This window comes from Haliaeetus albicilla, chromosome 1 (assembly GCF_947461875.1).
Source record: "Haliaeetus albicilla chromosome 1, bHalAlb1.1, whole genome shotgun sequence".
NCBI lineage: Eukaryota > Metazoa > Chordata > Aves > Accipitriformes > Accipitridae > Haliaeetus > Haliaeetus albicilla.
The window spans coordinates 3,460,638-3,473,010 of NC_091483.1; the positions used below are offsets into that span (position 1 = coordinate 3,460,638).

Genomic DNA, 12,373 nt, shown 5'->3' on the forward strand with positions numbered 1-12,373 from the left:
CAGCTTCCCAGAGTTTATAATGGCTCTTTGTCCAAAATGGAATCCTGACATCCCTTTAACTCAGAAATTAATAAGATAATTGTGATCAACAGTTAACTCTTCAGATACCTGAAGGACAAGATGATAAAAAGGGAGCAAGTACACCTGGTACGGTTTGCAGTAATGAATGTTTTCATAGGTGCTTAAGAAGTACATATCATATACTTTACTTTGCACTTTCTGTGGAACAACCTACACAGAGAAAGGCTGTTTTCAGAGAACTCACAGAAAATGTGGTTTATGTTAACCACAATGTAAAACCAATTAAAGGGGTGTTGCAGAGACCTGCTTTTCATATGGCTTATTCATACATTTCCTTAAAAATTACAGACCAGCTCCATGAAGTCTTTAGTCAGTCTAGCAAAATTCCCCATGACATGAAGTTTTTGGTCTAGATGATGATTTTTTTTTAAGATCAGCTCAGATTTTTTTTAGGTAATTTGTTATGTTTTACTCTATATTGAAGAATCATAGAAATTACAAAATTAAGATAATGATGAAAAAACACAATGATGATAAACATGTGTAAGGAGGATCTTGCACAGAAAAGCTCATTAGTGGCTTCCCTTTAGGCCAGTTTGATTATATGCAGCTGGGCACTGTGTACTCAGCCTGTGTCAGTAGAAAGATTTGTCTTGCATCATAATGAAATACACTTTATTTATCTCATGATTTATTCATATCTGAAGTTGAAATTGCTGGAGAAATGCTTTTCCCTAGGTACGCAGCTTACGACCTGGTTTTGGTGAGCTAGAGGATTCTTGCCACTACAAGTTGAGACGTTTCTGTCTATGACACTGCGTTTTCTAGGAAACCTCATGGGAGGGTACTCCAAAATCAAGAAGCCAGTCTTCACCCCCGCTGATATATCTGGACCTGCAAAGAGCTGCCCTAAAGAGAGAGCTTGGGATGTACCCAGAACAACACTGATTTATAGTCCATTGTATTATATGTCCAGTTTATGCTGAGTACCTGGCAGGATTCAGCAATATATGGAGACCTGATTGTCACCTACATACTGAGAATAGGAACTAATAACTAGAGAATTTCTTCACTTTGTAGCTTCAACGCCTAAGCTGAGTTGTTCCTTCTCACTTATCCTTGGACGCCACATTATCTCCCAAAAGACCGTTAAGATCACTGCCTGTTATTTGTTAATTCATAGACTTAGCTTTTTTTATTGCTTATTGATTTTCAGTCTTTGTTTTCAATTTAATTTAGTAAAAAATGCTTGCTTTTTTGCCTAAAATACCCATCTTTAGAACTTAAGCAATACAGAATTAGGAACCACATAAAAAAGTAGAATGAGAATGAAAGAAGTATAATTGTTTGATTCAGAAAAAAAGGTGCCTCTAGAGCATCAAAAGTTTAATGAGGCAATGTGCTGTGCCATAATACTAACTTTTACATGTAATTGATTTATTTAAATGTTGTTTTCCATACAATTGTTTTGTAACTTTAGTGGAATAAAGGGGGAATTACACCTTATATAAGTTTCTATATTGAAGAAGAACTTCAAAGAAGAAAATCTTTATATAAGTGGCTTTCCATACATATCTCTAATTATTTATTTGAAGTCAGTGAGCTTGCAACTTTCATAACATTGTGTGCTACAGTAGCTGCTAACCAATAGTTCTAATAAAAATACAGATGGCTTGGTTGCCATCTGCACTTCTTTTGAGATTCTGCAATGAATATGTGATTAACCTTCTGTCACCACTTTTGAAAATAAGGTTTTTTTTCTCTACGACAAGCTTTCCTTGTACCCCCTCTTCGTCTCCTCACTTCTTCCCCTGCTTGGAAACCTGCTAACAAACCTGAGGTTTTTATAGACATCTTACTTGTCTTTATGCTTTAAGCTTTTGTGGAGGATAAAGGAAAGTACATTGGAATTTTATGTTTCTATACCTTTCACATTATGAAAAACAGACTCCCAAAATGGCTGGGTTTGAAAGACTGGAACAGATAATTAATTCATAAGTGGGTGTTGAAGTGGAAACTGTCAGGCCACAGCTTTCCCAGCTTTCACTTAATCATTTGAAAGTCGTTTTCTGTTGTTTTCACTGACTGTAATCCCTTAGAGAGAATATAAAACTTACACCATCCAGCATGGAATTCCACTCCTTTAATGACTTGGGCTCTGTGTTGACTCACTTTCACTCACTTTCACTCACTGTTGTCATTTCATACAGGAAAAGCCGTACCAATGTTCAGAGTGTAACAAGGCTTTCAGTCAAAAGCGAGGCCTAGATGAGCACATGAGAACCCACACCGGAGAGAAGCCGTTTCAGTGTGATGTGAGTTGATCTATCCCTTTGTCATCTTGACTTCAGTGCAGCAGCAGGACTTAACTGCAGCGAGACTACAGCCTTGGACCTATTGGCTGTGGCATAAAGTTACACTTCATATGGCCTTTGATTGCCTAACTAATGAAAGACCATTCAGGGAATTTTATGTACCCTCTTCAGTTGCCAAGAGCGTTGCACACCCTTTTATTTTATGGTTTTGGATCCCTTAAGAGTTATTTTCACCATTATTAATGCAATTTGGATGTTGCAAGTTACAAATTCATGCTGGTTGGGTTCCCATATAAATTGTATGACAGGTTAATAGTTGGAGATTAGCTTATACAGGAAAAGGTATTTAATTCATTACATGGAATCCAAATGCTTCTGATGTTGAATGACACAAATGTGGATTCAGAATTTCCAATTTCTGTTCAGTGAAATCTGGTCTGATACTTTCAACATCTACTCATAGGGGGTTTTGGGAGTTGTGGGGTTTTTTTGTTGTTCAATGAAGAAATCATGGATGCTACATATGCTTGCAGTGCTGAAATGCAGCGTGTCATATTACAGTTCATAGATCACTGTCAAGTACCTTTCATTCAGCAAACCCCATCCTGTATACAACTTTTCTCACAGCTTTTGGAAGGTAGCTGGGGAGGCTGAATGTGCAGAAACTATCAGAAAAGAGTGTATTTCAGAATTATCAAATTCCAAAATTTAAGTTGTTGCTTGAGTATTTAGAGAAGGGCATCAGAACAGGGTATAGAATTAGTATAGTTCTTTGTTTTGTGATACTAGCTCTTAATGAACTAGTCATAAGGGAACCGCTAGCTTTCAGTTATATTCTAGGTGGCTCAGTCTGAACAGTTGTAAATTTGTTCACAAATTTCTAAAATTAGATGCAAAATTAGAATAACCACTTGGCATGAAAGTCACAAGGGTCTATTAATTGATCTGGCTTTTAATAAATAACCTGTTGACATTTCATTGAGACTAAAATTTATCAATTTAATGAAAAATTTCAGCTACGTTATTTTGCTGATGTCTACAGGTCAGGAGATTTGCTGTATTCTTTTGGAATAATCTCAGCCTGGCTCTAGATAGTACCTTGAGGATTTCTCTAATTCCAAATAATTTGCAATAACTTTTTCAGCTTTCAGATTGCTGTACTGTTTCTCAGCTGTTGGCTAGCTTGCAGTGTAAATGCGACTTTTCCCACACTGTGGATCCAGGATTCACTGGTCTTGGATTCACAGTGTGCTTTTTCAGACCAGGCGGTGGTGGTGGTTATACTTTATTCTTTTTTCTTTCTTTTAATTGAAAATAGGAGCTTTCCTGCTTCAACTATTCTTTTAGTTTTCCTCATTAATTAGATATAACTGTATTTTCCCAAATCATAGTATTTCTAGAAACAGCTGTGATCTGTGTCTAGTCCTAGTCTTTCTCTGAGAATTTTTATGTGCCTTCATTTATGGGAGATTTTCGTAATAGTTCAAATTACTGCTGTGTTCCACCAAAATTATTCTTCAGCACTAGTCTTTTGCCAGCTGCACATTGTAGAGATTGCTGACTTTTCAGAGTTTGGAAGTAAGCAGCAGTTGCCTCTACTATTCTATCATACACTCTTCAGTTGCCCAGGTGCCTACCATGGACTGCTGCTTAATGCACACTTAGAGAGTGTTGAAAGTTTTGTTTTCAATAGTTACTTCTTATTTCATCTGGATTCCACTTTTGCAGATGCTGGGGACATAGTAAATGTCACCCAGAGAAAGACCATTCCTCCAGAGCTGTCTCACACATTGCATGTTACCAGATGTTTCAGCAGAAGTTACAGGAAGACCAGTAGTGGCCAGTTACAGAACAATGTACCTATGGGAGGCTTTTATTGTTGGCTTCCCAATACTAAAGATTGCTTTTTACACTCAAATATTCTCACCTACATTTTTTTTATCCTGCTCAAGATAGCTGTAGATGTTCTCATTATTTTTCTTATAATGACTTGAGCTTTGAAGGCAATTTATGGCAACAACATCCACAAATTCTTTACTTCAGAAAGAGATTTTGGGGAGGGGTGAGTGTCTTGGGTTACTGCAATGGAATTTCAATAACCGTCTTTTAGTTCTTTCATTAACAGAAAGGGTTAATAGCTATTCCATTTATTGCTTTCTGTACCTGTGCCATGTTCCTTCTTAGTCAACTTTTCTGCAGTTGTTTCCAACACTTTGCATGACGACTTCCCATGTTCATAATCATTTTTGTTACTATTTTCTAGATTTTTTTTCCCTGTTTCCATTGCATTTTGTAAGGGGTAAAGGCATACTGTTGCTAAAGTAATTGGAAAAGTCAGTAAGTCCAATGCCCAGACCTACTAAGAATCCTTTAAAGGTGAAAAACAGGCTGTGTTTTCAATGATGGGCATATTCATAAATGTAATCATACATGAGGCCACACTGAAAGACAAAAGTCCTAAGAGGATTGAGGGGTTTGGTTTTGTTTCCTACCTGGTGTTAGAAGCAGTTGTAGAAACTATTCAGCTCTTTCTTCTAAATAACATATTAACATTTGCTGTCAGAATTTTCTTTGTTTCTTAGTACCATTAGCATTTACAAACAGGAATTGCTTTTGGTGCCAAAGAACTGAAGAAAGAAAACTTTTGGCTATTGAAAAAAAAATGTGTATTTTACGGGCTCAAGAAGAGGCTTTACTTGACAACACACCTCTCCCCACCCAATATAAACTATTACACATGAATTTTTTTAGACTGCATTTTTGCTTTAAAAAGAATTTTCTTCCAAAATCAGAAATAAAAGCTGTGTCTTCTCTTCCTTTCTCACTCTCCTCTCTTTCAGGCATATGGAACAGACATTACAGTACAGGATTGTGCTACATGTAAAAGTAATCCTTGTACCCTGTTTGATGAAGGTGCTACAGTTTCTTTATGTGGCTATTTCCGTTTCTTATCAGTCAACAAAAGCATTTTCAGAACTTAATGACTCAAAGCTCTCACATCCCACTGATAGTAATGGAAATTGAATATTCCCATTTTAAGGTGAAAATTCTAATATATGTCACATAGGAAAGTGAAAATAACTGAAATATAGAAATACAAAATGTGTTCTTTCCTAGTATATTAGGTTTCTGTCCTCTGGAGATCAGCTTGTTTTTTACGGGAAGGCCAATTGAACTTCAGTTGCCTCAGAGACAACAGATTATTCTTTGGGGGCAGAAAGGTCACGTACTGCCTGTCCTGGTTTCTTTCCAGTACAGTATTTCCCTCCACTCTGCCTTTAGTTGACCCTACACTTACTTTCAAATGTCAGTCTTTTCCATCTTCCCTACTCGATCAAAACTTTGATCATTTTGAAGAGATTGATTAGAGTTCAAGTGCACATTAGCAAGCATGGTTTTAAGTCTATAAAATGTTGGTCTTACTTATAAAATTGAAATATGAAGCAAACTCTTAAAAAAAACCCCAAAACTTATATGCATAAGCACAGCACAACATGTATCATATCTTTAATGATCCTGTGCATTCCATCTTCTTTTTGAAGAAGTTAGGTAGTAGAACATGCTAGAGCCTTGAAGGAACAGCAGGACACATTATACTAGTTACATGAGCATTAGAAATGAAAAAATGTACTTTAAGACTGTGTTATAAGGTGTATACTTTTAAGAATGAAGAGGCATGTGTAAGATACACAGAACACATACATATCTTGTATGTGTGTATATCCTTGATCGGCTTCCTGGCTCCCAAGAAACATGTTGTGTTTACAAGTATATGATATTTTAAACATGTTGAGACTTGTGAGCAAGCATGTTGGTTATGATTAGATAAATGTTATGAGTTCACTTTGTATGTTCTGTGGAATAGGAATAGAAAATGATATTTGGCAAAAGCAACATTAAGACCTGACCAGTCGATGCTGTAAGTGACATTCACTATCGCGTAACAAAAGGGTGACTGTTGCTTGGATATGAAAGAAGTAATTATACATTGAGGGGAAAAAAGGTGGAGAGTTGCAGTTGCTGTATAAAAGTCCTTGGTATTACATCATGTCATAAATTCAAAAATGTTCCATTACAACAGCACATACAGTGTTCTTGTCTGGGGAAAAATTATTTTGGGTGCAAAACTTGCCTCTGGCAATTGCCCTTTTTATGGTCATTGTATGGTTTTGCCTTAATTGGCATAAAACATATACTGCAGATCAAGATTGTCTGCTTGGATAGTCAGCTCTATTTGTGTGTCTTGGTTTCAAAAGGAGCCAGTAATCATTCAGCATTCTCATTACTAGTTTGATACCAATATGAATTTAAACTTCATTTTCCTGAAGAGGGATGGTGCTGGGTTCCCCGAGTTTCCTCTTCATGGAAGACATTTTTGTCTGGAATGAATCTGGAATTCTAAGATAGTAAGCCTGTGGATGTTCATTGTTATTTAATTATATGACTTCTGCCTATTTCATTTGTCAAATCAGGACTATTCTTTCTAAATTTATTTTTTTTTTCTGGCAAATTCATGCATACAATATGTACCTGGATGGAAGGTGAATGTGACAATATAACTGCATGATTTCAGTTGACTTGATGTCTTGCATGCAGATTCTTAACTATTCATTCTAAATTCTCTTGGCTGAACTTGTTCTTAACTTTTCATTTTGACTTCAGTACAGGAATTTTTATAAGAAGTGATGGTCTTAGCATGGCAGAGTCCGTCATCCCTCTATCCATTTATTCAAATGGCAGAACGAACTGGACTTCTTGGAGTACAGTGGAGGAAGGGAAGCAGTGTGCCAGATAATATAGCAAAGGAATTGCGCCTGCATTTGCAAGAAATCTTCTGTTTTCTTGGCCAGGCAGAGGAAGACTGGAACAATGAGGTTTCCTCTATAATAATTATTAACCTTTCTTGCAGTTTTCAGAGCCTCTTTTTTCTCGCTCCTCCTTCCTTGTAACTGAGCAATTTGAACTGATTTTTTAGGAACCCACAGGTGTCATTCTGGAGGTCAGGAAGGAAATACTTCATTTGAGATCAAATTAACAGGTGGTTGTGATGTGTTGTCATAATTTTTGCTGCATCCCAGGTAGAATAATAGGTTTTAAAAAGAAACCACAGTGTAACTGGGACACCTCATTGTGTTGATATTTTGAAGACTGGGTCTTCTTCCCCTTTTTTTCTTTTCTTTTTTCCCCCCACCCCCCACCCCCTTGCCTGTGGTACCACTGTTAATGTACAACATTGAAAGATACCAGACAGAGTAATGATCTTTAAGGTGCTCTGTGAAGGAGTTATTCTTCCAAAGACCAGCTCATTTATTAAGTATTGCAGGTACGTGTGGCTGTGGCCTTAGTGAGTAACATAAAGAGCTTTATACATGCTTGAAGTTTTAAGACTTCTTTTGTCTTTTTCTTGTCATCACTGCCTTAGGTTTGTGATCTGTCCTTCAGCCTGAAGAAAATGCTGATCCGCCACAAGCTAACTCACAATCCCAATCGACCGATGGCAGAATGCCAGCTTTGCCACAAGAAGTTTACAAGAAATGACTACCTCAAAGTGCACATGGAAAATGTCCACGGTGAAACTGACAGCTAATTACTGCGCGTGTGAGAAGAACGGATCTCACGTTCCAAAGTGCTCCATTTGTACGTGTACAAACTCCAGACATCTCACCTGACTAGTAAGCAGAGTCAGGAGAAACAACTGTAAGGTGTTCACATGTTATTTTTCCCACTTTTTTTAAAAAAATATACTAGTAGGATAAAACCCAAAGAAAGACATTCACCTGAAGTAAAACATAGCTGGAAGATAAAAAGTTGAAGATAAAAGAACTTGGGGAAAATTTTATCCTCATTTAAAAAAAAAAAAAGCAAAGCAAAAAAAAAAGCTTTAAGTAAACTTCACTGTCTTAATTACCAGCCTTAGAAACTTAGATATTGGTGGCGTTACCTGGAAATCCTGGACATTTGGAACTGAACCCTTGGCTGTCTGCAACTCTTTCTGTATCTAATCTTTAAGACGCCATTAAAATTCTTTACTTTGAAACCATGCAGAATTTGTCATTCTGATTGACTGCTGATTGCATCCAGGCATATTTTATTCAGATCCTAATTCTGCATTTTGTTATAGCATGATTTTGTCTCATTTTATTTAGACCTTTGTCATTACTAGATGAAACTCATTAACTTGTATTGGTTCTTGAGATGCCAAAATGTATGGGCAGAGAAACTGGAAATCTGTCACGTTAAGTATTTCTGTATGAGCATTGAGAAGGATGTATTTCTTCTGGTTACATGAAACAAGACTGAAGTGAAAACTTCGAGCAATTTAGTTAAGTACTATATTCATTCTCATTGTGACTGGCAAGGCAAGTGGAAAGACATCTTTAACAGAGTGGCTTGAACAGCTACAGTTGCCTAGTTAACATGTATTTGATTTTCTGGTGAACAGCTGGTTCCCAGAGTGTTTCTTCCTGCTGAATCAGATGCCCTGGATTTCTTCATCCCACTTAACTACCTTTGTTTTCTTAATTCTGTTAAGGAGCACTGGGAAAAATACTGCTTTACAACTGACAATCAAATTCTTCATGTTATCAGATTGAGTTGTTTACTGCAGTAAAACTCTTGAAAAGAGTTCCCGCAGGCCTTCTTGTACCACAGCTAGATAACCAAGAAATTTTTCTCTACAAGGACAGTAAAACTGTAACTTCAGAGGGTGATATCTTGTGAAATTCCTGAGTTACCAGCGGTTAATACTAAGGCTCTGTCGTTAGTAAACTGTTCATAGTAATCTTGGACCTGTCAATGTTTTGCGAAATGAACTTGCGTTGGGACCTCTTCTAGTTTTCATGGGAAAAGACTTCAGCTTCTTTCTGAACTGCAGTGGGGACAATTACGCTGAAATGAGCAGTATAATCATCTCAGAGTAGACTCTCTACTCAAATCTGTTTATCACATGGTAGATTTTCTACTCAGAAGAACAAAAAAGAAATAGCATTAGTAGTATTGCTAGTGATGGAAAGAGCTAGCAATAGAAGATGTTGATATATTTAGTGATTAATCCTTCCATCTCTACTAATAGTTTGGATCCCATTCTTCTGCATGGACATCTGTATGTTACATGTTCGGCTTTAAGACCCAGCACTGGATCCCAATAGTAATCTTTTCCAAAGCAATTAGTTTTCTCCAGAAGATAAGCAGAAGACATTTGGTGTTTTTCTCAGAAGCTGAAGAAGGCATGCCGCTAACAGCGGTAATTATAATTACAGGGTCTATATCAGAGGGTCTTAGTTTTTTCTAGGAAGCCTCCTGTTTTGTTATGAGACTGTCTTCAACCTTCTTTCCTTTCTTTTGGAAGCCTATAATGCTTCATGACAACAAACTAACAAGTTTACAGGTGTCCTTCACATTTACAAGGAAGTTGTACACTCAGATTTATAGGTTCCCTTTCTTAATGAAACCAGGTCACTTACTGCTAGCAATTCTAACAAATTCAGGAACAAGCAGGAACTGTCATTGTTTTCAGCATTATAGAAAACTTCAAAGTGATGTCTTCCCATTTATTTCAAAGGTCCTTGGCTCAAGTTACATATGACTAGTTAGGCTTGAATGAGCCACCTGCAAGGTATCTGCAGGAAAAGCAGTAACCTTCAGCCATATCTGCAGATTTGAAATTGGAATCCAGTGTCCCCTAGGCTGATCTGAATTGAGAAAAGAATAAAGCATAGTAAAAGGAACAGCCATATGGTCCGGACCATAATGTAATTGTATAAAATAGGCCACAGCAGTTACAGTGATGTAAATTCATGTGAAGAGGATCCTGGAAAAGACCTGCATATGGAAAACCCAATTTCATATGATGTTGTTCTGTAATGTATCGGTTCAGTGTGGAACAAGTGACTTAGGAGTTACACTGATGTGTGACAGAAAAGTATATCACTACATGTATATGTTATGTAATTTTCTGTTATGATGTAACCTCTATGGTGTTATGTAATAACCTTTCTGCTCTCTTTAAATTTAATTAAATATAGACCTTATTTTCCTATAATTTTAGTAATGTTTTACAGTATTAGTTTTGAAGGCAAATGGCACGGCTGATGTTTCATTAATTATTCAGTAACACTTGAATATTTTATTGCATTCGGTTTGCCCATTGAAATGCATATACTTAATTGTTTCTAAATTGTTTAGGATTCCTGCAGATTTTGAAGAAGTGTTATTACGAATATTTCACTTGTTTGTGACAACCATCTATGTGTAAAAGCATAATAAGTCTTCATGCCCTTTTTGTTTCCTGAGAGGTATGTGAAACTTGGAGTCTTTGCCAGATCATACAAATCATTTCTTCATAGAAGTCAAATATATTATGTGTAAGACATATGTAGTAGAAATAGGCATTATAAAGTTGAGTAAAGAATACTTTCTTTCTTTATTTCGAGTGCTTTTATTAGAGAGTTTATCAGACTAGTATGTTTCTAGGTCCAGAGAACTTTAACTTATTGCTACATTTATTCTAAAAATTAATATAATTTCAGTGTTCAGGTAGAAAAATCAATCAGTACTGTCCTGGTTTCAGCTGGGATAGAGTTAACTGTCTTCCTAGTAGCTGGTACAGTGCTATGTTTTGAGTTCAGTATGAGAAGAATGTTGATAACACTGGTGTTTTCAGTTGTTGCTCAGTAGTGTTTAGACTAGAGTCAAGGATTTTTCAGCTTCTCATGCCCAGCCAGGGCACAAGAAGTTGGGACAGGACAGAGCCAGGGCACCTGACCCAAACTGGCCAACGGTGTATTCCATACCATGGGACGTCCCATCTAGTTTAGGAACTGGGAAGTGGGGGCAGGGAATCGCCGCTCGGGGACTGGCTGGGTGTCGGTCGGCGGGTGGTGAGCAATTGCCCTGCGCATCATTTGTACATTCCAGTCCTTTTATTACTACTGTTGTCATTTTATTAGTGTTATCATTATTAGTTTCTTCTTTTCTGTTCTATTAAACCGTTCTTATCTCAACCCAGGAGATTTACTTCTTTTTCCCGATTTTCTCCCCCATCCCACTAGATGGGGGGGGAGTGAGTGAGCGGCTGCATGGTGCTTAGTTGCTGGCTGGGGTTAAACCACAACAAGTACCATATACTGAGCTGTCTGATGGTGTTTTAACTATGTGTTCTTAATTATCTGCAAGGAGAATTGGTGACTTTTTTTGACATGTCTGAGGTGGGACAACATTGCAAAGGTGACTTTATTTTTTGTTTGTCTTTTTGACATCAATAAAATCAAAAGTTTAGTCATAGAAAAATTGAGATTACGATTTTTTATATTTTTCTTCCTTTATATTGTTCCTTCTTCCATTTGGTCAATGCAAACTAAGGCACAGAGAGTAGCAGAATTAAAAGCTCTCCCCCTCCCCAAACCTCCCAAAATAAAGAAGTTCAAAAGTGAAGATTTTCTAAGCAGTTTTTGAGGGACAATGCTATTAAAACACAAAGAAGAAAATCTTTTTTGGAGGGAAAAAAAAAAAAAGATAATTTAGTATATTTTACATAGGGTTTTTGCCAGAGGTCTTTGCTGCAAAGTTGTGTTACATGTTTAGGATTAATAATTGTATTTGAGAAAAATAGCTAGTCACGGAAAGTCAGTCATTAAGAGGGGAATGTACTTTTTTGGGTTTTAATTATTGCTGGATAAATTACAATATACATATTGAGATTAATCATGCTGTATGTAATCAATAGCAGCAGTTAACTAACTGAAGGTTTGATCTTGTTAATGGCTTCAACAGAACATGGGATAGAGAGGATCAACGTGTGAGTGAAAGATCTTTATGAGAAACACAAGATGTAGGTGCAGGAGGTTGAAGCATAGCTCCAGGAGATGACTCTTTGATCATGTCCACCAGGAACTTACCTTGTGGGCTAAAGCAGCTGCAGATCTGCCTGAGCTCCTCCAGAGCTAGCACCTGGCTCAGCAGCTGCAGGTGTTTCCATGGCAAGCGATGCCCTGTTCTTTCCATGAGGTGCTTGAATTTCTTGCAGTTGGAGGTAATAA

General features: G+C 37.0%; 1 protein-coding gene across 9 annotated transcripts in view; it reads left to right on the forward strand.

The window, feature by feature from the left end:
* The window catches only part of PRDM5 (PR/SET domain 5), a 93,464-nt gene extending 81,104 nt beyond the window's left edge, over positions 1-12,360 (forward strand). For 5 of the 9 annotated variants that reach the window (XM_069800209.1, XM_069800793.1, XM_069800387.1 and 2 more), the window contains 2 exons: positions 2,232-2,336; positions 7,759-10,377. In XM_069800209.1, the coding sequence (XP_069656310.1) occupies positions 2,232-2,336; positions 7,759-7,923 (270 nt within the window). In that variant the 3' untranslated portion in view covers positions 7,924-10,377. Of the gene's footprint in view, positions 1-2,231; positions 2,337-7,311; positions 7,375-7,758; positions 10,378-10,520; positions 10,631-12,107 lie in introns of those variants that run through there. The other 4 variants (XM_069800552.1, XM_069800723.1, XR_011327478.1 and 1 more) reach the window with 3 other exon arrangements.
* The last annotated feature ends 13 nt before the right edge of the window (positions 12,361-12,373 follow it).